Genomic DNA, 27,037 nt, shown 5'->3' on the forward strand with positions numbered 1-27,037 from the left:
AGCCTTGAAAATTACATTAAAATCACCTTACAAATTTATCACTAATTTAGACACTTTATTTACAAACTCAGCTCTTCTCTAACTCTTGGAGAATTCATCAGAGTCATTCAGATTTTTATATTATATTTTTAGGTTATATTTTGGAGTTAGTGAGAGTGTACAATTGAAAACATTTTTTTTTGTGAATGGAGATGATTTAGTGAATTCTTTGAGACCTGACCTTAATACATTTACACCATTGTTCCCCACTCTTGCTCCTAGTCCCTCCCTTCCTAACCTGAATCCCATTATGATGCATAACCATGGTTGGTTGATTTGCTTTTTATGTGACTTACAAGTTTAAAGTAACCATGTATTCTTTTATTTTTTTTTAACGTACATCACAGTAAAGAAGAATCAACCACAACATCAGCTGCCCCAGTTCCTACAACAGAAGGTCCAACTACAATGAGCACTATGGCTGCTGCTGAAGCTGCAGCTGCTGTTGTTGCAGCTGCTGCAGCTGCAGCTGCAGCTGCTGCAGCAGCCAATGCCAATGCTAATGCTTCCATATCAACTCCTTCCTCCATTGTTGCTACAACTGCACCAATTGTCACTGAGCCTGAAGTTACTTCCATTGTTGCTACTGTCATAGATAATGACAATACAGTAACAATTTCAACAGAGGAACAAGCACAACTTGTTACTCCTGTTGTTCATGAACAAAGTGCAGAAGTGTCTAGCAATATACCAGAGGAAGCATCATCAAAGCAAGAAGCTTCAGTAGAGTAAGTTGACTTTATTTGATAATTATAGTCACTATGCATTTGATGTGTTAGCCATTTAATGACATTGGACCTTTAAGTGCCCCCGGCAACTCTTAGGATTATAAATTATAGAACAGAGAAATAGATTTCTAATGTGAATTTCCTCATGAACAATGAAGTTCAAGGCCCACAACAAAAATAAAAACTTAATCAAACATTTGCTAATGATTTGATGTCTAGTGCTTTTTCTAATGAGAGCAGTGATTTTCCCTAGGAATAATAATGTTTTTATTTTGTTCCATGATTTCATAGTTACACCCCCAAAAAGGAGGAAGAAGATAGTCAACCTGCTAAAAAAACATATACTTGGAATACAAAAGAAGAAGCAAAGCAAGCTTTTAAAGAGCTATTAAAAGAAAAGGTATTTGTCTCTGAATATCTTTGATGAATTTTTTAGTGTGTACTATATCCAAGACACTATTTTCCCTTCACAAGTTTCAAAAATGGTGGAATTAGAATAGCAAAGCTTGTTTCAACATTTGAGTTTGTCTTTAATTTAAAAATTTGTTTAAAAAAATAGCACTGCTTTGATTTTGTTGTTTTGAAGACCTGCTTCCATTTCTATTTTAAATATATTTTTTAAATTTCCATGTGAGAATATAATAAAAACCAGATATTTTTAGGTTAGTGTCATGTCTATTAATATGCCCATTTAAATTATATACAATTTTTCTTAACAGCGAGTACCATCTAATGCCTCATGGGAGCAAGCAATGAAAATGATTATCAATGATCCTCGATACAGGTAATACTTCCCCTTTTCTTTGTCCACGTTTACTATTTAAGTTTAAAATATTTTTAAAAATAAAAGCCTAATCATTCAGAAACAGAACCTTTGGGAATATTGTGTGGTTGTTTGGATACAGTAGAAGTTCCTTTATATTATAGTAGTTGGATTAAACAGTGAAAACTTAACATGCTTAAAACTACATGGTTGTGTGGTGTCTGTTTTTAATATTCTATTTTTTCCCCAATTACATGTAAAACCCATTTTTTTAATTTATTTTTTTATATATATTTTGAGTTCAAAGTTTTCTCTCCATCCTTCTCTCCCCACTCCCCTTCATTGAGAACGCAAACAATTTTATATAGGTTAATATGGGCAGACTTGCAAAACATATTTCCAGATTAGTCATGAGGGGTTTTTTTGTTTGTTTGTTTTGGGGAAATCTAACTATATGGATATAGATGTTTTTGGATTGTTGTTGGGTTTGATTGGGGGGGAGGGGGTTTCAGCACAGAGAGAGCTTTTTTGAAAGATCCTTCATGTTTTCTTTTTCATGAACAGTAATTATTTTCTCCATTACATTGTATGGTATTTTGGTGAAACATAGGCTATATTTTCCATTTCTAAAGTGAATATTGTAGGATTCTTTTTTTTCCTTTTCAGTGCCCTGGCAAAGCTTAGTGAAAAAAAGCAAGCCTTTAATGCATATAAAGTCCAGACAGAGAAAGAAGAAAAAGAAGAAGCGAGATCAAAATATAAGGAAGCTAAGGAATCCTTTCAGCGGTTTCTTGAAAACCATGAAAAAATGACTTCTACAACCAGATATAAGTAATTTTTCAGTTTGTTTGTTTGTTTGGGGGGTTTTTTGCCTCATTTTTTTCCATTTCAAACTGTTTTGGTTCCCAAGGAAAATAATTCTTATGCACATTTAAACTTAAAAATTTACATATAGATGTGTATAAACTATATTAATTTTAACTAAAATGTGCTCAAAAATTATGGCAGCATATCAGTAGACATGATCAAATGACACAAAAGACTCAGCAGAATTTGCACAGTGAGGAATTTGCTGAAAACTTTTTTTTTTTTTAACCTATAGAAAAGCTGAACAAATGTTTGGAGAGATGGAAGTATGGAATGCAATATCTGAGCGAGATCGTCTTGAAATTTATGAAGATGTCTTATTCTTTCTTTCAAAAAAAGAAAAGGTGATTTTTCTCTAACCATCTAGAGTTCTCTGAAGCCTAGAGGATGAAAGAATGTTTCTTTGGTTATCAGGCTTTTTCCATTCATACTGAGCTTTTAGCTTCTCAGAAACAGAATGCCTTTGGTGGGGGGAAAAAGTATCCCCACCATACATATACACCAATTAGTCAAGCCTACGTGCCTTCTTTGTGCCAATTCTGGTAATACAAATAGAAAGGGTAGCCACTCCCTATACTTGAGGGTTTTTTATTATTTTTTTAATGAATTTACCTTTTATTGGCGAAGTTAGATGGCACAGTGGATAGAGTACCAGTCAGGAAGAAGACATCTTTCTGAGTTCAAATCCGGCCTCAGACACTAGCTCTGTGACCCTTGACAAGTCATTTAACCCTGCTTGCTTCACTCTCCTCATCTGTAAAGTGAGCCAGAGAAGGAAATGGCAAACCACTCTAGGATTTTTGCCAAGAAAACCCCAAATGGGGATCATCAAGACTTGGACATGACTGAAAACAACCTATTTTTCCAGTATATCCTTTTGCCCATTTTCCTCCCAGAAAGCCATTCTTTTAAAGAAAGAATTTAAGACCCCAGGAACTCCAAATTAGGATAAGCCCTCGCCTATATCTCCCCAAAGTGGAGAATATTATAATGAGTAGGACAGGCCCTCCCCAGTACCTCCCTAAGGTGGAGATTATTATAATGAGACTGATAATCAATTTATCCATACTATAAATATAACTCTTTTCTTTCCCTATTTGAGAGATACCTTTCCACTTTTCTGGTTCTCTCCCTGTGTTCACTCACAGTATTGCAATAAATACAAAAAAGAAAAAATGAAGAAAGAATTTAAAAGAGGGGCAGAGATGGTAAAACTAACCAAAATCAGTCAGGTTTGACATTTAATACAGCATTCCATGTATAAAATATATACAGCTCCATGTTGATAGTTCCCAACCTCTGAAAAAGACAGGGGTTGCTTTTTCATATCTTTTCTTAGACCAGTTTTGATTTTGTCACTGTTTTGCTTTTTTTACATAGTCATTGTGTATATTGCATTTTCCTTGTTCTACCTTATTTTTTTATATTCAAATAAGTGTGACATTAATAATCATATTCATCATTCTTTACAGGTTGGTAATATTCATTCCATTCATGTAGCATAACTTTTTTATTCCATAGTCTATTGTCATCTACTTTGTTTCCAATTCTTCGATACAACAAAGGGCTGCTATAAAAAATTTTATATATATGGGACCTATTTCTCCTTGCCCTCCTGGGAGCATACACATAACAGTGGGATCTTGGGTCAGAAGGTATTTTAGTCACTTTTTTAGCATAATTGTGAAATGCTTTGAAAGGAAAATGAAGGAAGGGAAAAACAATTATATAGTGGCTGTCATGCACCAGGCACTGTGCTAAACACTTCATGAATAACAAATAACATATTTGATCTTCACAAAAACCTTGTTGGTTGCTATTACTACCCCCATTTTGCAATTGAGGACATTGAGGCAAACAGTTTAAATAACTTGCCTCAGGTTTATTAATTATCTGAAGCTGACTTTGAACTCAGGTTTTCCTGACACCTCTGTGAAACCTGGCTAATCTTCTAGATGAGAATACCCATTTTTAAGTAAGATGCGACCTATGTGGTGGAACATAGAAATTGTTTTAGTATTTCTGCTTTTATTACACATATCAAAATATTTGTAATAACACATTTTGTATTAGCAAAGAACTTAAAAAACAAAGTAGATGCCAGTCAACTCACAATGTAAATCAAGCATAAATGTTAAAATCTGGAAAATTACAAGGAAAAAAGCCATAAATTGGAAAGGAATAAAACTGATTCTTTGAAAAGACTAACAAAAATTGACAAACCTCTAACTGACCTGGTGAAAAAAAAGAGGGAACAAAATCATATAAAAAAGGAAAAAGGTGAAAAATCAGAAAAAATTTTAAAATTAAAAAAAAAATTCAATTAAAAACTTAGAATTTTTAAAAAAAATATTTACAGAATACAAATTGTAATACAGTTTCAGAAAAGAAATTTAAATTTTTGGGGGTAGTGTATATGTTTACAGAATTCTCCCAGGTTTTTGTTTTGTTTTGTTTTTAAGAAAAAATAGTGCCCATACTACTAAATCTATTCTCAAAAAATCAAGAAAGAAAAAATACCCACCACATTTATTTAGTGAGCTATATCGTCATAATACTGAAACCAAGGAAAGATGAACCAAAGAGAGAGAGACCAGTATTTGTGTCAGGGATGAAAGTATAATTTAATGTTATGAAAACAACAAGTAAGTTTTTTTTTTAATCACAATATGATTTTATCATAGGATAATAGCTTTAATTATGCCAATGATGTATTATTATGCTGAACCATACTTAAGGATATGGGAATAATTTTTACTTGGAATACTTTGTACTAAGATTTTTCTTATTTATACATCAGGGAAAAGAAACATGTAGTGTTCTCCAGTATTTGAAAGGAATGATGTAGTCACAAAGGACATAATGGTTTGCTACCAAGCTGAACAGTCTGACATTTATGGAGCATCTGAGTTTATAAAAATATTCTTTGTGATGTATCTATTAGTTTGTTATAAGGGAAGGTTTAGGGGTTATCTAGGTGGCACAGTGGATAAAACACCAGCCCTGGATTCCGGAGGACCTGAGTTCAAATCCAGCATCAGCCACTTGACACTTACTAGCTGTGTGACCCTGGGCAAGTTACTTAACCCTTATTTCCCTGCAAAATAATAATAAAGGAAGGTTCATTGACCAGGGATAAGTCAATACAGAAATGATTGTAAAAAACAAAATGTAGAAATAAATCTTATAAAAATAAAATTATTCTTAGTATTTTACTAGCATGAAGCTTTTGCCCATAAATAACACTTAGTGGTTTTTGGGTAACTGAAAAGTGACTTGTTTTTAAAACTTGTGGCGTGTAGTCCTTTTTGTAGACCATTGTACAGATTTGGAAACATAACCTATTCCCTCCTGAATAGGAAATACGTAACAGAAAGTTGTTAGGAATTTGCTTTAAGGGTGATTTTATAGTTCACTAATTGGTTTTGATAAATTGGCAAGTAAGGAAAAACTTAAGAGCTTTTATGAAAATATAGTCCAAGAAAATTGACTTTGGACTGCATTTTAAGATGGTGATGTGGTCATTGTCATAATGAGGATAACAGCTAGTGTTTAGATGGTGCCTTAAGGTTAGAAAGCATGAACTCATCTAATTCTCACAATTCTGTGAAGATGGATGCTGTTAATATTCCCATACAGTGGGCATACAGTGGTTAAGTGACTTGCCTATTGTCACTGTGGCTAGTTTGAAACTTGTGTGGGGGCCAAAATTTGATATGGAGTTTTATTTGGGTAACTCGCCTTAATATTGGGGTCCCGGAAATATGAGGGACCTTTTTAGGTTTAACCCTCCCCTCTGAACTGCCCTTTTTAGATATTTCTCCCAGGCCAATAAGAAAGGAGCCTCTAAGCTTTAGTTCACAAAAGGATCAGATTTTATTACTTGGTAATTAATTAAACAGCAAAGGTGAAACTAATAAAAATCAAAGATAAGGAAATAGGAAAATAGAAATACAGATAGATATTCTTAACTCTAAGCTTAATCTATTTATTCACTGCCCAGACCATTCCCAATTAAGCTAGTTCAAAGGAATTTAGGGCTTTCCGAAATTAACTTACCAACCCCCACCCCCCCCACCCCTCCCCGGGACAGTCTGCAGTTGCTTGCCCGAGACAGCACCAGCACGCCAACATGTGCTGCCAGCGCAAGGGCCGAGAAGGAAAGGGCCCAAGTTCCAGAAGATGCCTAGTGTTCCAGAAGCAGCCTACCTCCCTTCAGGGAGCATTCAATCTCTCCTCCTCCAAAAGGGGAGGTCCTTCAAAAGCTGCCTTTCTGAGCTCAGTAGCATATGTAACCTTGGGGTGGGCCAGGTGTGGCCCCTCCCAAATGAGTTAGCTAAAACTGTAATATTTATTTTTACCACACTTGTCATCCTAAAATTTCATTGAGTTACCTAATAAATTATGTATATTTGAAGATCAAAGTAGCAGTGACTCTGACTTCCAGATATCCTTTTTACTTATGTGTTTTGATACTGTTGTTGCAGGAACAAGCAAAGCAGTTACGAAAGAGAAATTGGGAGGCCTTAAAAAATATACTTGACAACATGGCTAATGTTACCTACTCCACTACTTGGTCTGAAGCCCAGCAATATCTGATGGATAACCCTACATTTGCAGAAGATGAGGAACTACAGAGTAAGACTAATCAAGAAATACTCTTTAAATAAAAAAAAAAAGCCCAGCAATTTTAAAGAGAATTTTCTAGGAATAAGTGAATTATTTTCACTTGGTATGGGGGATTTAATTTAACACTTTATAATATACAGTGGCATACAAATTAACTAGGACAAAGTAAAATATTGAAATGTATTGATTTATACAATAAACCTTAAAATTTTTTATATCTTTGAAAAAACAGTATGTAATATGTCCTTTTGCTACAGTCATATGATTTGTCATTTACTTCACAAGATTTTTGTCACATCCTTAATTCATCATGAAACCATATTTTTATCATATTGAATTTCATGAGCTATTCCTTTGACAGGCAATCCATTTTTCCAAGTCTAGCCTGCCCTATAGATCACAGGTTTAAATCAGGCAAGTATTCAAGCCATTGAAACATGTCTATTCTTGGATACATGTCCTAATCTTTCTTGACCTGACTTACGATACAAGGTCTTCTTGTATTCTATCTCCATTTGAAGTTTTTGTAATTTTGGAACGTTTCTACATCTGTTCCTCGGTCGGTTCATCATTCCCTCGGTGGACAACTGTTGCAAGCTTACTTAGAAGTTTTTAAAAATTGTTTTTTCCAAAATATTTTTGCCCAGATCTTACAGGCTCATCTAGACTCCTGGAAATGATTTTGATAATCCCTGAACATGACTTAATAAGTAAAAATTACTTTCTTCCCATCTGCAGTTCTCCATTCTTTGTGTTGGCTTACTAATCATAAATGGTTTTTTATTCATAACAACACTTGTCAGTTTTTACTGGTCTTCTAGCTGTTATTTCAACTTTAAGAAGCCTATATTGTTCTGTTGTAGAGGACTTTGTTGTTGAGGACGTCTCATGGTCCCAGGCTGCAGAGTAGAGAAAGCAAGGAAAGAGCTTCAGCATGCCAGTTAAGCGCAGGCAGGAGAAAAGCACTCAAAAGCCACAGAAAACCTAGAAACCAGAGAGAGAGCCTCTTGGCCTCTTCCAAGGGTTTTTAATCCTCCTTTGATAGAGATGGGTCATTATATATTGATCAAAGCTAATTGGTTAGCATCACTTGGTTTCATTGGTTTAACATGATGTGAAGGTGGTCCACATTAAAATGAACTCTACAGATGATAACCAGGGAAAAGTATGTCCCAAAAAAAACTTGCTCAAATAAAAAACTTTAAAAATTAAAAGGAAAACTAAAAACCCTTGCTCAAGTTACTTAAGGCAAAGTCCATTACCTAGATATGGTTTGATCCCATCTGTTTTTCAGTGAGCCAGCTAAAAGAATCCATCTCCATTTCTTTTGTTTCCTTGGATTGGTCCCAGATCAAGGAGAACTGAACTTTCAGGAGTGAGGGGGGGAAAGGACTGAAAAACTGATCTCTGGGTCCCCCAAGAAATCCATTACTAATATTTTCTCATACATAAAAATACCATGTCAATTATAGGTGAAATTCATTGATGATTCATATTACATTTATTACCATGCAATGTTGGTCTCCATATCTTTGGATTTTGTTTTAACATTGTCAGATAGTAGGTAATGTTTTTTTTAAAGGAAGTCCGTTTTGTATAGCATATTGTTAAAGTAATTTTATTGACATGAAATTAATGTTCCTTTCCTGACTCAAGTATATAATTTTTAAAGCATTTTTTTTTTCTGTAGACATGGACAAAGAAGATGCATTGATATGTTTTGAAGAACATATCCGGGCTTTAGAAAAAGAAGAAGAAGAAGAAAAACAAAAGAGTTTGTTACGAGAAAGGAGGCGGCAGCGAAAAAATAGAGAATCTTTTCAGGTCAGTATTTCACTTTCCTTATATTATGGGGACAACCCTGACATCTTCATGGCTATATCAGCAGCTTCTTTCATGCTGGAAAGCCTTCAAATATATATAGTGATCGTCAGTATTCTGGAGGGAATCCCATTTGCTCTGTAGTGACTGAAAGAAAAGCAGAAAATATTAAAAAGCAGATAATCTTTTAGGCCATTTATAAAAACCTAATTCATTCTACATGACCAATCAGGTCACATGGTTTTGAAAGAATTTTCATCTTTATATTCCCACTTTAAATGAAACCAGAATGCAGAAGGAAGTAATCTAGTCTTAACTCCTTATTTTAGAGATGAAGAAACTGAGGCCAGAGAGTTTAAGTGAATTACCCAAAATCACATAGATATTAAGTGGTTGAACTAAGGTTTGAACCCCCCAGGTCTTCTGACTCCAAAACCAAGCACTGCAGCTCCTTCTTGTTGCCACACATGAAACAGTGACTCCTAGGTTGTTCTCATGAACTTGTGGAAAATAATTGAGAATATCAATTGCTAGTGCAATATTTTTCCCATTTTTATATAATCTTCTAGAGTAATTTTTACATATATTGAGGGCAACCTTGTTGAAACTAGCTGAAGGGAACAGATAGGCATTTGCAAATGATACTCTATTGCAGACCATGTCTTTATAGTCACACAGTTAAAAGAAAAATAGAGAATATGTAAGATCCCACACTGTGGTAATTGCACTCACTGGTTTGTACAGCCTGAATTAAAATGATGCAGCCACTTCACATGAGCACTTAATCTCTTTCTTATCCATACTATTTGGGATCTGGTGGTATAAAAAAGCAATTGATTTGGTAGTTTTTATTATAGGTTTCTTAACTACTTTCCTCCAATAGGATGTGTCTCATGATCTTTTGATTAATGTTAAACAGTAATAGCATCACTTAAACATGATTGTCAAAACTGTTGCCATCTCCACTACCAAATGCATAATCCAAATGGAAGATGAGATCTATTGGGCATTCCTTTTTTTGTTTGTTTTTCTCCAATTGACACTGTGGTGATTGCATTATCCTTTAGAATTGTAGAGCATAATGGTTCAAGAGTTTCTCTACCTAGATGAAATATGCCTGTTGTCTAGATTTGTTATGCAGTTGGATGAAATACCTATAAAACTGGTCCATCAGTACATATATTTTGTACAGACACTACAAATGAATAGAGAATGTAAGCTCAGAAATAAATGCAACAGGTTGGATTGCCTGTGAGCTGTTGTTTACTTCCTTTTGTGACCCAAAGCTTTTCCTGAAAAAAACAACCCAAACTTTTGGTGGCCTTTTTCCTCATCAAGGCAAACCCCTCCACGTTGCACATGTCCATTTTGTCCCATATTCTCCAGCAGAATGTATTCCCTATCATCTCTATTCTCTACAATTTCTATCTGTCTGCTGGACATACCACCTATAAATAAGGCCACCCTCTCTCACCCTCATGTCATCCATCTCTGCTGACTCATCTTGCATATCTCTCCTTCGTGGTTAAGTTCTTTGAAAAATTCTGTATAGGCAGTGCCTTCACTTTTTTTTCTCTTAATTCTCTGGTTTGCTTCTAATCTCATTCAACTGAAATTGATCTTTCCAAGTTATTGATAATATCTTATTTGCCAAATCTGAAGGCTTTAATCCTTATCTTTCTTTAATTCTTATCTTTCGTCTTCTCTGCATTATTTGATACTGATACTCTCTTTTCTCTGGACTTTGTTTGGGGGATGGGGTGGGGGGTGGGGGCAGGGCAGTGAGGGTTAAGTGACTTGCCTAGGGTCACACAGATAGTAAATGTCAAGTGTCTGAGGCCGGATTTGAACTCAGGTCCTCCTGAATCCAGTGCTGGTGCTTTATCCACTGCACCACCTAGCTGAATGCTCCTTCTCAGTCTCCTTTGTTGGATCTTCAATGTCATGCTCATTAACCTGCAGTGTTCCCAAAGGCTCTGTCCTGGGCCCTTTCCTTTTCTTCCTCTGTACTATTGATAATCTCATCAGCTACCATAAATTCAGTTCTCAGAACTATTCATCTGATCCTAACTTCTCTCTTCAGGCTTAAATCTTCAGTTCCCTCGTACACATCTTAAACAGTATGTCCCATAGGTATTTTAAACTCAAATGTCTAAACATGTCCAAAATTGAATTCATTACCCATCCCACTAACTTTCCTTTTACTGTCTGGGGTAAGAGTCACTGAACTGAAGGGGTGGCCTCTACCCTTTTATGAGCCTGTGAGAATGATTTTTTACATTATTTGAATACAATAAAATGTAAAAGCCGTTCTTAGCTTACCAGCAGGACCTCTAGTCTAGAGTACCACCATCATCAGTCACCCAGGCTTATGACCTAGGTGGCATTCTCAGCTTCTCACCACTTTCACACGTTTCCCACCCCATATATGTTTTATTGACAAATCCCATCAATTCTATCCTCATGCATCTGATTTTTTTGCCCTTCTCTGTATTCCCAGCACTTAACACAGTTCGTGGCATATAGAATATTCTCTTTTTTTTTTTTTGGTGGGGCAGTGAGGGTTAAGTGACTTGCCCAGGGTCACACAGCTAGTAAGTGTTAAGTATCTGAGGTCATATTTGAACTCAGATCCTCCTGAATCCAGGGCCGGTGCTTTCTCTACTGCGCCACCTAGCTGTCTCCCATATAGTGTATTCTTAATAAATGCTTGTTGATTTGAATTGGAGATACTTGACTAAGTTATATAATTCTCTAAAGAATTCAAGGTGCAGGTCATTTAGAGGGACATGGAGAGGTAAATAATGAGAAGAGAATAGGTAGCAATGTCAGTATTACCAACATATAGGTACTAAAGAAAAGTGCTATACAAATGTCCTCAGAAAGATGTATAGATCCAAGACAGTGCCAAAGGACTGTTTGTGATACATACTATCCACCTCCAAAGAAAGAACTGATATTGATGGAACAGACTGAAGCCTGCTATTTTTTACTTTCTTTTTTTTTTCTTTTAATGAAGTTTTCTTATACAAAATGAAATATATATATATATATAATTGGAAATGGAGTTATTGAGGTTGAGGGATTTAATTAAATGAATCCTTTCTGCACAGCTATCACATGCAAAGGCATGATTATTACAGAAATTTTGACAGTCTTTCACATTATCAAGTTCTTAAATACTAGAATTGTCTATGGTGTCTCTTTGATAGGGAGTATTTTTTTAAATGGAAACTTAGCTATTTAGTATAACTTTGATTTAAGTATCCTGAAATGAGTATTTGTTGGGTTTTTCTTAAGCATGATTTAAAATATCATGTAACTTTTATGTTTATGTAGCTGATTATTTTTATCTAAATAAACGTGTTTTTTAGATATTTTTAGATGAGTTGCATGAACATGGACAGCTGCATTCTATGTCATCTTGGATGGAATTATATCCAACAATTAGTTCTGATATTAGATTTACCAACATGCTTGGTCAGCCTGGTAAGGTTATTTTCCTTCCTAACTTATAATCTGATTGTATATGGAATGGACAGATGGGGGTTGAGGGGGGGAGGTCATTGTGGGAGATATTTTTTTTTCTAAATGAAAAAAGTAATTGCAGCTCTTTGGTTAGAGCTAGCTTTTGACTTCTCTAGTTTTTTCATTAGGATCAACTGCACTTGATCTTTTCAAGTTTTATGTTGAGGATCTAAAAGCACGTTATCATGATGAAAAGAAGATAATAAAAGACATTCTAAAGGTAAAGAGATGTACTTCATTGAGTGGTTTAGCAGTGGTAAACAACAAACTGTATTTAAGAACTCTAAATTGGGATTTTATGTATTATATAAAATGAGATATTTGTTTTATAGGATAAAGGATTTCTAGTTGAAGTAAATACTACCTTTGAAGATTTTGTAGCAGTAATCAGTTCAACTAAAAGATCAACAACATTAGATGCTGGAAACATCAAATTGGCATTTAATAGTGTAAGTTACTGTCTCACCTTATAGAACTTTTTATTAGTAAAGTTCACATTTATAAAAATAAGTTCAGTGAAGTAATTTGGTTTTAATGTATTGGAAGTAAGGGACATTAGTTCGGATAACAGTTGTATTTTGCAAGGTAGAAAAAAATAAAACCCCTAGTTAAAATTAATGTGGTGCTGTTTTGTTGTAATAAAATTCAGAATGTGTCTAAAAATAATATGAATTTAAAAGTATTGATTTGCTATTGTTTCTGCTGCTAAGATACAAATCTTCTTTTCTTTAGTTGTTAGAAAAGGCAGAAGCCCGTGAACGGGAAAGAGAAAAGGAGGAGGCTCGTAAAATGAAACGAAAAGAGTCTGCATTCAAGAGTATGTTGAAACAGGCTGCTCCTCCAATAGAATTGGATGCAGTCTGGGAAGATGTATGTATTTATGCTTTCTTATATTTGTACAATTCACTTTAGGTATTTCATTAATAACATTGCCATATATTACAAAATCGTGCATTACAGGTTACAGATTTAAAGGAATCCTTTAGGCTTAGTCTCATTTTACAGACAGGGATACTGAGGTCCCTAAAGATCATGGGATTATAGATTAAAAGCTTAGAGCCCTTTTCCAAGTCAAATAGGTAGCAAGTGGCAGAGCCATTATTTAAACATAGGTCCTTTGACTCCAGGTGCAAGTATTCTTTACACTGTATTCTGCTGCCAAAATATTCCTAATTCATTTTACTTTACTATTCTTTGTCAAATTGTATAGCCTGAATATAAGTTGAAGGTAGTTAGCCCTGGCATAATATCACTTGTTTAACTGTAGGCCTTTGGGGCATCACTGGGACTGTCTTTTTAAAAGCATAAACATGGAAGGAAGCTGAAGAATACCTTGTCTCATTTTTAATTTTGAAAATTACAGATCCATTTATGTTTATTTAGTACTGTTATTGTGGACTTTTTCATATAGATTCGAGAAAGATTTGTAAAGGAAGCAGCATTTGAAGACATCACTCTAGAGTCTGAAAGAAAAAGAATATTTAAGGATTTCATGCATGTTCTTGAGGTAATTTTAGTAACACTTTTTTGGGGGGCAGGCTAATAGTAACTGTCTTTTATACCACTGTTAATATATTTGCAGTACAGAAGAGTTTTGTTTTAGGTCTGTTTTATGTATCTTGAGTTTTTAAATTTAAACATCAGATCTGTACTTCAAGAATAAATGTTTAAAGTTTGACATCATTAGTAACATAGTAATAGTTACAGTACCATTGGATTTCTTCATGTTAAATAGATTTATTTTATCAGTGCAAGTACAATATCATCTCTGTTATCTGTCTTGGGAAAGGAGATATTCTTATTAACCCAATTTGGATTTAAGTTCTCCCACTATCTTCTGAATGACATGTGAGGATCCTACTCCAGTACCTTTTCATTGTATAACATAGTATCATCATCATTCATCATTATTATGATGTTTTAAAGAATTCAACCACAGATTTTCAATCTGTTAGATAGCAGTGTCAGCACAAGAGGTCTTATAAAATACAAAGTTATGGTCATTTTATTTGCCAAAAATAAATCTGGAAGAAAATTAAAATCTTTCCCCAAAATGTCACGCAGGTAGAACATTTCAGATGTTCATAAGAAATGATAGGTATGTTTTTTAAAAATTTGTTTAGAGGGGCAGCTAGGTGGTGCAATGGATAAAGCATCAACCCTGGATTCAGAAGGACCTGAGTTCAAATCCAGCCTCAGACACTTTGACACTTACTAGCTATGTGACCTAGGGCAAGTCACTTAACCCTCATTGCCCCACAAAACAAACAAACAAATAAATAAATAATTGATTAGAAATAGAAAAAAAAATGAAAAATCATTCCTAAAGATGAGGCAGTTAAAAAGTACTTGTTAAGATAAACACAATTATGCCCAGCCACTTTCATGTTACACCTGGATCTGAACCTTTCTCTTGAAGCTTTATTTGGGCAGTTAGCTTTTGTTCTTCATCATTTGCCCTAGCTTCCTAGCTTGCAGTTCAGAACTCACTAGAAATGTTTCTTCTAGTTGCCCCGACTAGATCATGCAAGATATAACTTACTATGTCACTAATGATACCAGACTTTAAATATTTATTCTTGAAGTGTTCAGTATAAAGCCTAATTTTGTTACATTGGTAATTTGACATCAATGAATAAAAATTTCATGAAAACTCATAAACAAATATTTAACAAAGTTATTGATTTTTTTTTTCTTTTCAATGTTACTTCTCCACTCTACCATTACTTTAAATTTCGACTCTTTTCCCTTGTTGTTATATGGCCCTTTCTTATATATATATATATATATATATATATATATACACATCTGGTAGATCATTAGGAATGAGCGTAAAGTGCTATCTAAAATTAATTTAATTCTGTTTTTCCCTTAAACTGCAGCATGAATGTCAGCATCATCATTCAAAGAACAAGAAACATTCTAAAAAATCTAAAAAGCATCACAGGAAACGTTCACGTTCTCGATCGGTAAGATTCTTGTTCACAGAATATCATCATAAGTGTGTTTTTCTTATAATCATCACAAATTTGCATCTTTTAAATCTTTTCTTCCCTTAGGGCTCAGATTCAGATGATGATGATAGCCATTCAAAGAAAAAGAGGCAAAGGTCAGAATCCAGGTCTGCTTCAGAACGTTCTTCTAGTGCTGAGTCTGGTGAGCTTTTCTCTTTATCTTGTTAAACTGATGTGAACTTATGTTTCCTCCAAATCTAATTTTCTTTTGCCTTTATCTTTCTTAGAGAGAAGTTACAAGAAATCAAAAAAACATAAGAAGAAAAGCAAGAAGAGGAGACATAAATCTGTAAGTTAGCCACCTTCATCTGGTGGCTCACCAGTAGTCAGTCAGGCATTTAAGTGCTAAGTCTTGGTGCACAGAAAGAAGTCTATGCCACTGGAAAGGCTGAGGCTAGTGGATCGCTCAAGTTCAGGAGTTCTTTCTAAATTAGGGCTAAAACCAATTTGTTGTTGACACTTAAGTCTGCCACCAATATGTTGAGGCCTGAAAGAGAGGATAGGCCACCAGTCTTTTGTTTGTTTTTGTTTTTGTTTTGTTTTGTTTTTTTAAGTGAGGCAATTGGGGTTAAGTGACTTGCCCAGGGTCACACAGCTAGTAAGTGTTAAGTGTCTGAGGCCAGATTTGAACTCAGGTACTCCTGACTCCAGGGCCAGTGCTCTATCCACTGTGCCACCTAGCTGCCCCTTTTTTTGGTTTGTTTTTGTTTTTGTTTTGTAGGCCACCAGTCTTGACCAAGGAAGGGACAAACAAGTCCAAGTTAGAAAAACAGAATGGATTAAAGCTTACTTGCTGATCAGTATTTGGATCAGGCCCATTGATATTGGTGACAATTCTATCCTAGGCAAAATAGAAATCCAATCTCAAGAAAACAGTTGTCTTTCCTCGTGGAGTAAACATCTTGCATGGGTCTGGGGATAAAACATCTACCCCTCAGAAAACCTGAGTTTAGGACAGAGTTGTGAGATGGACGTGACATTAGGAATTATTGACTTCAAATGACTTCATTTTGCAGATAAAATAAGTTCCAGAGTGTGAGAGCCAGGAACTGAACCCAGTTCAAATTCAGTTTCCCTTTTAAAATTATATTTATGATTCCTAATATACACTCCCTTTAATTCATATTCACTTTTTCGGTAGATGGAACAATTTTTCATGCGTTCTTTGCCTAATACATGAGAAGGACATTTTATTGTGAGAGATGGAGAATGACAAGGATACGTTACAATCTGAAGCGGAGCTTTGAATGTTTTATTGGGGCAGCTAGCCAGCCCTAGAGTCAGGAGGACCCGAGTTCAAATCTGGCCTCAGACACTTGACACTAGCTGTGTGACCCTGGGCAAGTCACTTAACCCCAATTGCCTCACCCCAAAAAAAGAAAAACGTTTTATTGACAATCTTTTGTTTTTATCTTTATTTCTCTGGTATCTTTTTGAGGCTCTTGAGAGGCATACATGAGAATAAAAATAGAGTGAAAAAAGCAGTTTAGTAAAATTAATGAACACTTCCATTGAATCTGGCCGTATATGCAACAGTCTATATCCATAGTTCTCCTACAAAGAAGGGAGGAAGAGTGCTTCTTCATAGCTTTTCTTCAGGCTCATACTTTTATTATAAGTACCCAGTGCTTAGCTTTGAGTTTTTTTGTTTTTCCTTTCTTTGTTATCATTTCTTGGTCAAGTTATCCTGTACCTCCCTATAAATTCATCATTTCTTATCCTTAGGTAATCCATTACATTCACATGTTACAGGGGTTTTTTTAGCCATCTCCCAATTAATGGTCATTTATTTTGTTACCAGTTATTTGCAATAATTTGATATATATTTGACCTTTATTTTACCTCCTTGCTGTACACCAACTAGGGAATCAAAGCCAAAGACAGTGCACTTTTTTCTCACTTTCTTGACATAAATTCCACATTGTTTTCCAGAGTTTTAACATCATTTACCTTCTCCACCAATAGTGCTTTTTAGTGTGCCTGTCTCTCTCCATAGCCAGAGAAGCATTTCTTAGTGGTATTGTAATGCCATGTTCTTGCTGTGAACCTCCAGCAAAAGATAAATTTCTCTTTATTACTGGATCTAAGAGAACACTACCTTGCTATTTTATACAAGATATATCTTAAATGTTATCCCAGTGAACAGCTTTTAAATGTGCTTTCACATTGGGGGGGGGGGTGTGAGGGTTAAGTGACTTGCCCAGGGTCACACAGCTAGTGTGTCAAGTGTCTGAGGCTGGATTTGAACTCAGGTCCTCCTGAATCCAGGGCTGGTGCTTTATCCACTGCGCCACCTAGCTAGCTGCCACCTTAAATGTGCTTTGTTAATAGCTATATACCTTTTGTAGGATTCTCCAGAGTCTGATGCTGAACGAGAAAAGGATAAAAAAGAAAAAGAAAGAGAAAATGAAAAGGATAGAACTAGGCAGAGATCAGAATCAAAACACAAATCACCTAAAAAGAAGACTGGAAAGGATTCTGTAAGTATTTTTAATGTCTTGTGTGTTTTCCCTTTACATAGAATTGTATATACATAATTAACAAATTTTAGAGGCCAGCCTTAAGTCAAAAATAATAACATCCTTAGGAAAAACAGCAATCTCAGCTAATCAAGTCTCTCCTAAAAAAAATGTTTTTCCATTTTACAGAAACATAATTTTAGAAAAGTATGTTTATAGAGTCACTCTTCATAGCAGAAGACTTTTTCTTATCTCTGAAATTAAGTCATGACTTGAATTCTAGGGTATTTCCTCTTTTGTTAGGGGAAGATGAGATTCAGAAGAGAGAAGTGGCACTAGCTTTTGGAGAAATTTCCAATGTAGCTACTCTCCCATAAAATGCAAGGCCCTCAGGTCTAAAGGAGCTAAGGAAAGAAAACTGATGAAGCCTATATTGAACCCAGAGGCTGTTTCTAAAAATTCCACCACAAACAACTAAAGAAATGCTTTCCTGTACCATGGGGAAAGCTGCATAAAGTGAATATTCATCTGGCAGTAGAACCAGTAGTACCTGAAGAGAAGGGACTGGGTTTATATCAGGTGCTGAGACAAAGCCCTAATGTCTTTTGTAGCTTTTCTTTGTATTTAAGGAACAAAGTGGAATGAGAAGTTAAGTAAGCTATGAGATTTTATTTTATATAAATGATATAAAACCCTTATCAGAATTTTGGTTACACTACACAGGGAGCTTGCATTGTTTCTGGAGAAAAAAGCATCTTACTTAAAACTTTAATCAAGATAACAAACAAAATGAACTTTATGGTATGCTTTCAAAAACAGGAAAGATAAATATGTATATGTATACAGGAAAATAAGTATTCAGTAAATACTAAATAATAGTATAGTTGATGCTTATTTTGTGTGGGTCTTCAGGTAAGTCAAGTAGAACCTCCCTAGAGCTGATTAAGTTTGATTTAGCTCTAGATTTTTGTAGTGTAGGTCTTACCTAATGAAATCGTTTTTTGCAGCATTTTGGGTAAAGTCTATTGTTGATTTGAATAAGGAACACAGAGGTTGTATAATTTGAGTGTGCACATAACTCTAATGGATTGTGTGTATTGTTTTCTTATTTTCTGAGTGAATTAACAAAGAGGTAAGTAGACAAAAATATAAACTTAGAAATCTTTTGAAAAAACAGCATTATCAGTTTGTAGCATAAAACTGTAGTGTCTTATAAAATGTTCTTCTCAGTGGAGATTAATGGGTTTTTTAATACCATGCAATTTTCCTTTTAAGGAAAATTTGTTGTTTCAAGATTTTTAAAACATTGTCAATTCTTAATGTCTTTCCAGGGTAATTGGGATACTTCTGGCAGTGAACTGAGTGAAGGGGAATTAGAAAAGCGGAGAAGGACCCTCTTGGAACAACTGGATGATGATCAATAAATTAATTATACCAAATATATGTTTACAGTATAATTAAAAAAAATGTCTAGTTCAGGACAGGGATTCTGATGTTTTAAATTCCATTGAAGCAACACTGGGTTTTAATTATATCACAAGAAGAAGTGCATTAAGTAATGTTACAGTGGAGTTGACTTTAAATCTGCAAAAGAGAAGGAAATTCAAAACTGAACATGAAAACTTTTGATTCTGTATCGAGAATCATTTTCATATCATCACTCTGAAGCCCCTTTTTAGGGTACAGCAAAAATAGATTAGAGATGGTGATTTATTGATTACCACAGATGTCCTTACTTTTGTGTTCTAAAGTCAATGCCACAATGATACATTTTTGAGGTGATCTGAAACTTGCAGAAGTTGGATTTTGAAGATATAATGAAACCTTTTTTGATGTATAGTGGTACAAAAAAAGCACCAGCAACTGATCAAAATGCTTTTTTGTGCACTTCCTAACTGGGTTAACTGATGTGAATTTTTATGGTGAACTAAAAAAATAGATGTTTTTTGATGGAAACCCTTAATTTTATAGTAGTGCTAATGGGCACTGCTGTATTATAGCCACCATTGTTAATTTTAAGAACGTCTGGATGAATAAAACAGAAGGCTATTGTGAGGGCATTATTGGAACATCTATTTTGAGGCGATGTTTAAAAAAAGAAATTAACATCAAATCAGATTGTAAATTAATTTAAATATGTTGCCTTAAGGACCTACTAAAGAATGTGCCACCAAATTTTAAGTGACAGTTGCAATATCCTTGTCTAAAAACAAAAATCAATGTCGACTTAAACATTTTCTTTAACAGAGTTGTCTTGATTTAAAAAGAAATCAGATCTCTTTCCATCTCTCCCTCTTCTCCCCCCCCCCCTTCTCTCTCTCTCTCTTTTTTTTTTAATATTCTCTGTCCAGTTTTTCATTGAGGAAAACTTTTCCCTACTCAGTGAGAAGTATTGACTTCTGTGGTACACATTCTAAAGCATTTCTGATTTGAATATTTTTGTACATTTTTATCGATTATTAAACCTTCTCTTCTAGCGTGTACTAGTATTTATTTCTACTTGAAATACGCTGTACAGCTCTAACAGAAATATGGATATTTTATGATTCAGTTAAGCAACAATGTGGTGTATTTACTCTAAGCCCGTCGAAGTTTCACTTAATAATTCATCTTCCTTTCCCATGTAGTTTACTTCTTTTCTAATGATACTTATAAGAGTACTTATAAATAAATCAGTGCATATGAGGCCCCTTTATTTGTGCTTCAAACTAAAATGTTCATACATAATATTTTTGTGGGAAGTTGGTTTAAGTGAAGCTAGAGGCATCATTTTATATGCATGCTTCTAGAGGTTGGTATTTGTCACTTGAAAGATAAAACTGGCATTTTTTGTTATCAGGGAGCACTTCTTGTCCAAGAGATTTTTTTCACATTAAATCATACCCTGCATCTAGTGTTAAAGAATATTAGGTACCCATCAGTCACTACTTTATTCATTAATTTTGGTCATTTTGTAGACCCTTATTTTGAGTTCAGTGTTAGCAAAAATTACAAGACTATTTTACCCCCCAAGTTCACCATCTTAAAAAGTGGAAAGTGGTTAGTGGTAACCAGGGAAATGTTTCTGTGACATCAGTTGCAATGTTGGCCTACAGCAAAGCCATGAAAAGCTTTGTGACTTCTCCCAACTTTTCTCCTTTACAAATAGTCAATTTTTCTGCACTGCATTGAGATGATACTTGGCTCTGCAGTATGAAAATCGAACTGTATATGTATGAGAAAATGTGAAGCAATCAAATTGAGTTGCTTAAGGTTTTACTCTACTGTTGTATTTAGAACCAAAAAGAATTGTAAAAGCTTTGGCGGCAGGGGCTTATTTTTACTTTAGTTTACCTTCAGAGAAACTCCATTTGTGTTTATGGTATATAAATATATATATAAATATATATAAAAATATATATAGTTAATAGTACTAATCATGTCAAATGCTTATTTGACATGGAAGTAGAAGTGGAAAATCTTTAAGATAAGCTTATGATTTTGACAAAGGTAGCAATGTTTCACAAAATAATTTAGAGTTTATGTAAAACATTTTGCTTTTATAATTTCCATGAATGAGGAAGATTTTTTTAAAGTAAATATTACTTTAAAAGTTTTGTCTTTATTTTTCCATTAAAAATAAAAAGCTGTATATATGTGTTTTAGCATGTTCTTATGTATCTTTTTGAATTTCTCAAGGATATTTTGCATCAATTTAACTCATTAAATCCCTGCTAGACAATCTGTATGGAATTTTCTAAAATGGGAACTGTTAAGTGCCCCCAGTTTCTCTTTCTAGAGCTTATATCAGCTATGGAAATTATCCAAGGCTTAAAAGGCTGTATGTAATCAAAATCAAAACATTCTAATTGAAAATAACCCTGTTGCATCCAGCACCAATACACTGTAGCCTCACTATTCCATTACATAGCACTGAGGTTTTAATGACCAGGAATTATATAAGGCCATGTGTCGACTCTAACTAGTTCTTAGAAGAATAGACAAGCCAAAATTAATTTAAGCAAGTTTTTGACCAATATGCTCAGTGAAATTATGAATGTGGGGACTAAAGCTTTTGATTTACCTTTGTAATCTTGCCTTTATGGGAATCTTGAATATTGATTTGAGAGTTTAAATTTACTATACGTTATTAAATATTGCATGTTTGTTTATTTGATCTACCTCTCCACTAAAAAGAGCATTAATTTGACGTCAAAACCAATAGTATATTTTAGTTACTGAATTAAATACTGAAGCATTTTCCTTTTGGAAAATGATCTTCCCTCTTGTCATTAAATTTAGTAGTTTTGTAAGAAAACTGAATTGGTTTGAGAAGCAAGTTATATTTCATCTGGAAACGTAGCAAGACAATGTTGCTATACAAGTAATGTTTAAGAAATATTTCCTCTAAATTCATCTTACATGACTTAATACTTCTTAAAATTCTTAAATAAGAGTGCCAGTGACTGTGGTTTGTAAAAGTTCTAGATTTAACCATTGCATTATTTCTTAAAACATCTGAAGATGTGTTTGTTTGCTCAGTTAGGAATTTCTTAGCATTCAGTAAGAAGACATTATCAAATGTCTAAATTGAACTGATTTAGCCTTTTTCCCCTCTGAAAAGGATGCTCTGCCACTTGTTAGCTTTGTGACATGCAAATCACTTTCTCCAGGCCTCAGGTTCCTCAACTATAAAATGGGGGGAGGGGGGTGGGAGGGAGCTGCATTTCCAATATTTTTAAAAGTTCCTTCCAGCTATTAAGATTCTGTGAGTTCTCAGTGCTGGCTAGGTAATTTTATAAATGAATATGAAAAGGGAAAAGTCTCTTCACATAGTGATTGAGTCTTGACTATTTTTAATGAACTTGATAAGAAAATACTTTTCTTAATCAAATTATTAAGGCAGGACTAAGTTTTGAATTATTTTAAAACAGGATTTTTAAAGTACATAGTGTAAGTAAAATATGAATTATGTAAGTAAAGGAACAAGGTTTTGGAACAAAAGCAAGGTAGGATGAAGCACATTAATTCTTCCTGGTTTCAGGGTGATGTGGAAATTTTCATTTGCCTGAATATAAGTAAGGGCATAATTTTTCTTCCTTCACCAGGGATGCTTCTCCAATACCAGCAATACATAAATATTACAGTACATTCTGTTATGTGTTACTATCATGTTTATCCACTAGAATAGGTGACGTTTCACTTATTTGGCAGAAGGGAGAAATAAATCATACAAGTATGCCTTTTCTGTGTTCAAAAAGTTAATATTCATCATACCTATTGGTAATGCCTCATTTCAAATTGATTAACCTAGTATTCAGTCTTCACTAAAATGAACTTAGTTTGATTTTAATTTACTTCTGCCATTGTGTTGGTTTCATAAAATGAAGCAAATCTTTTTCAGCATCTTCATCTAACTTCATCTCCTGTTGGCCAGCAACTTAAACTCTAGTCATGACTATATATGTACTACTAAACTACGTGGGTTAGGAGTCTGAGCTTAAGATTATAGAGGTAGACCTGAGGGAGATGGCCTACTTGCTCTACCCTTGCTACCTTGTGTTTGGGTAAAGAAAATAGGAATCAGTGTAAAACTTCATAAACATGGCTTAGAATCTCTTCAAATAGCTACGTGATTTTTCTTTCATACTGCCTTCATTCATTATACCATAGAAGCAGACCTCAAATCATTTTCTAGGTAAATGTTCTTACAATGGACCAGCCCAGTCGGGTCTCAAAATCCACCCAACAAAGTTCAAGCTTCAGTTCATTTTTCCAAGATAGCATTGAAAAGGAAAAAATGAGAACAAACTTGAAGTCTAAATTTCACCTGCCCAATTCACAAGGATATTTTACAGAATGTTTGTTACATCCATTTATTACTGTCATTTTCCACTTAATTTTCCTTATATAGATACAGAATATTAGGTTATCAAGAGTCCTTTTACATTCACAAGCTATTGTTTAAAACTGGTATTTTGTCTTTTGTAATTTTTCATAGGACCCAGTACAGTGCTGCATAAGCAATATAGTATTGGTGATGAATTGACTACCAATACCACAGTTGACCTGGTAAGGCAGAACCTGAGGTGGCTTGTAGGAATCATTCAAGCAGCCAGAATGACTTGGGTAGCTGCCCATGGTTACTAAACAGGACCAGATTCAATATGACCCTTTTAAAAAAGCAAACTGAGCCATTTCCTACTGCCAGTCTCTATTTTCTGTTGTTCCCCAGGGATGTGGATGTGATTCTTTAAATTTTGCAAAAACCTACTTTAGGTAGGTGGTAGTCTCACCTGATTAAATTGAGGACTTGCTTTTAAAGAAAAGGCTGCGTTATGGGATGGGAAAGAGTGGTTTCTATTTTCTGTGTTTGTAATTGCCAAATTTTGTTTATATATTGTTCTGATGTAATTAATTTAAAAGCCTCGTAGTTGTTCGATAAAATTAGACCTTTTGTAAATAAAAATAATTTATTAGAAAAAGGTATTGCAGCTTTTACTAAATAAAGTGGATATGCGTCTTTTTTTTTCCTCAAAGGCCTTCATAAATAACTGTTGTGTGCTATTTACTCATTGCCCCAGTTATTCTGGACCTTTCTGGTGGATTTGCTTTTCTGTTGAGTAGCTCTTTTTCTTTTTTTTTTTTTTGGGGGGGGGGGAGGCGGGACAGTGAGGGTTAAGTGACTTGCCCAAGGTCACACAGCTAGTGTCAAGTGTTTGAACTCAGGTCCTCCTGAATCCAGGGCCACTACCATCTAACTCCCCTGAGCGCAGCTATTCTAAAGCAGAATGAACAAAAAGATCAATTATGTCCCTGTAAATATTTAGAACTGGTTTAGCAGACCACTCTTATAGAAGAGGAAACTCAGACCCAGAATGCTAAAATAACTGGCAACCTGTGAGGAGCTGGGATTATTGTCTCCCAACTTCCTTTCTTCCACTACACTATGTAAAGTAACTAGTGCTTCTTTGTGGTAATTAGTTGTTGGGATACTTAGTCAAACAAGCATGAACCAAACGCATAACTAAACTTAAAGATAGCTAGTTAAATACATAAATACAAATTGAAATTTTGATGACAGTTTAGTTACCTCTGGAAATAGGTGAATTCCAGCCAAATTGACTGTAAAGCAAATTTCCCCACCACCCCCTTTAGGAAAATTGCAGGTGCCCTCCAGTGAAAAAAACATCAAAATTCTAATGAGAAAAACAAAAGAGCAAGTCTGTCCCAGGGACATTATACACCAGTATTATGGGGTAAGGAGATGTCCCTGGACATATAATTTGCTATGGTTAAGAAAAATGGGAAATCAGAAAGCCTAGTAGTGACTAGAAGAGGATCAGGTGGTTTTTGTTGGTTTTTTTGGCCAGCAATGAGGGCTAAGTGGCTTGCCCAGGGTCACACAGCTAGTAGGTATCAAGTATCTGAGGCTGGATTTGAACTCAGGTCCTGAATCCAAGGCTGGTGTTTTATCCACTGTACCACCTAGTTGTCGCCATGTTGACTGGCTCAACCTATTCCCAGGATGTTTGACTTGACTTGAAGTTTCCCCCTTTGCTATTTAGGCTACCTGTATGCCTGACTCTGGAATAATAGGTACTATCTCCCATAGCCAGGATTCTTTGTCTCCACATTTACCACATCTTCCCTTGCCACCCTACCCCTTTTTTGTCTGATTTAGTACTTTTTTAGTCCAGTTCTATCTAAATTTTCCAGATGTGGCTGTTTACCTTAAGTAAGCAGGCAGAATTTGTGTATCATCAGACATATTTCATGGAACAATTTTTAAACATTACATCCTAGCTTAAGCAGTATGTTAACTGAAACTTTCTAGACTGCTCAGGCATATTAGTCAAACATATCCTTTTTTGGGGGGGGGGAGAGGGGGGTTGGGGGGAGAGGAGCAGAGACAGGATAATGAGGATTTGCCCAGGGTCACACAACTAGTAAGTGTCAAGTGTCTGAAGTCAAATTTGAACTCAGATCCTAAATCCAGGGCCCGTACTTCATCCACCTGTACCACCTAACTGCCCCAGTCAAATATATCCTTTAAAAAAAGTTGCTCATCCAGCAACCTCATTCTCCTAACCCTTTGCCATGTGACTTTTGCCTCCCACTGCACTACTTAAATTTTTTTAAAAATTTCATCCAAGACCCCCTAATTGCCAAATTTAATGGTCTATTTATACTGTTTAGCCAGTATATGGAGATAATTGTTCTATTCTCCAAGGGGCTTCAGAGGTACCAGACCTATTTTTATGTTACTACTCTATGGACAGTTCATTCTCTTCCTAACATCCTAAAGTGCTTCTACCCCATAGTTTTGCCCTTGGTTTATTCCCTTTAAATTTTCTCTTTGATGGTCTTAATCCTTCCCATATTTATCAAGTTATCACAGAGGTGATAATACCTCTCTAATCCTTTCCCTGAACTCCATTGACTCCCAACATGTCCACAACTGAATTTGTTTCCCTTTTAACCTGCCTCTCCAATTTCCCCATTTCTGTTGATGGCACCACCAATTTCAATCACCTGGTCTCAAAAATCAGTAACCCCCTTGGCTCTTCCCCTTTCCCTCCTAATTGAGGTCCTCATGCTTTGCCTGTACTTTTGTGCCAGCCCAAATGTCCAGTGTTCCACCTTTCCCAAAGCTGCCAAAATCATCTTTTAAATTAATGCTCAGGTTTGAACGCGTTATTTGACTCTGTAAAAACAATGAAAAACAAACAAAAACGTGGCTTGTTAGGAATAAAAATCTCTTCCTGAAATGCAGTGCCTCTTCATCTTTACCAGTCAAAATGCTTCTATGAAGCCTTATCTCATAGGTGTTCTTTGCCTCCTTGAGTATTCTTGATTTTTGGCATTTCTTCATCTCCATTATGGTGTAATTTGTGTTATACTTACTAAATACATTGTAGCTATCCTCAGCAGAGTGGAAAATTCCTTTAGAGCAAAGGACTCATTTTTCATCTTTGTATATCCCCAGTCCCAAACACCATGTTTTACACTTAGATGTAACAGTTTCTAGGAATGAGTTGCTTTTTGCCTATAAGTTTCCCTTATGCACAAAACACCTCAATACTTCTTGTGTCTTCATTTGAGAGAAGTAGGAAGGCAGGTGACAGATAAAAAGGTAGAAGCAAAATTTTTAAACATGGCTCTCAAAATGTCACAAAACCACAGTAGATGGGCAAGAGATTAGCAAAC

General features: G+C 35.0%; 1 protein-coding gene across 13 annotated transcripts in view; it reads left to right on the plus strand.

The window, feature by feature from the left end:
• The window catches only part of PRPF40A (pre-mRNA processing factor 40 homolog A), a 61,313-nt gene extending 37,010 nt beyond the window's left edge, over positions 1-24,303 (plus strand). For 8 of the 13 annotated variants that reach the window (XM_043994454.1, XM_043994445.1, XM_043994448.1 and 5 more), the window contains 17 exons: positions 387-767; positions 1,059-1,167; positions 1,487-1,551; positions 2,197-2,361; positions 2,633-2,741; positions 6,885-7,035; positions 8,717-8,850; positions 12,222-12,336; positions 12,492-12,595; positions 12,708-12,824; positions 13,108-13,245; positions 13,787-13,882; positions 15,258-15,344; positions 15,435-15,531; positions 15,617-15,678; positions 17,738-17,869; positions 19,180-24,303. In XM_043994454.1, the coding sequence (XP_043850389.1) occupies positions 387-767; positions 1,059-1,167; positions 1,487-1,551; positions 2,197-2,361; positions 2,633-2,741; positions 6,885-7,035; positions 8,717-8,850; positions 12,222-12,336; positions 12,492-12,595; positions 12,708-12,824; positions 13,108-13,245; positions 13,787-13,882; positions 15,258-15,344; positions 15,435-15,531; positions 15,617-15,678; positions 17,738-17,869; positions 19,180-19,272 (2,155 nt within the window). In that variant the 3' untranslated portion in view covers positions 19,273-24,303. The remainder of the gene's footprint in view (positions 1-386; positions 768-1,058; positions 1,168-1,486; positions 1,552-2,196; positions 2,362-2,632; positions 2,742-6,884; positions 7,036-8,716; positions 8,851-12,221; positions 12,337-12,491; positions 12,596-12,707; positions 12,825-13,107; positions 13,246-13,786; positions 13,883-15,257; positions 15,345-15,434; positions 15,532-15,616; positions 15,679-17,737; positions 17,870-19,179) is intronic. The other 5 variants (XM_043994446.1, XM_043994449.1, XM_043994451.1 and 2 more) reach the window with 2 other exon arrangements.
• Positions 24,304-27,037: the final 2,734 nt, after the last annotated feature.

This window comes from Dromiciops gliroides, chromosome 3 (genome assembly GCF_019393635.1).
Source record: "Dromiciops gliroides isolate mDroGli1 chromosome 3, mDroGli1.pri, whole genome shotgun sequence".
NCBI lineage: Eukaryota > Metazoa > Chordata > Mammalia > Microbiotheria > Microbiotheriidae > Dromiciops > Dromiciops gliroides.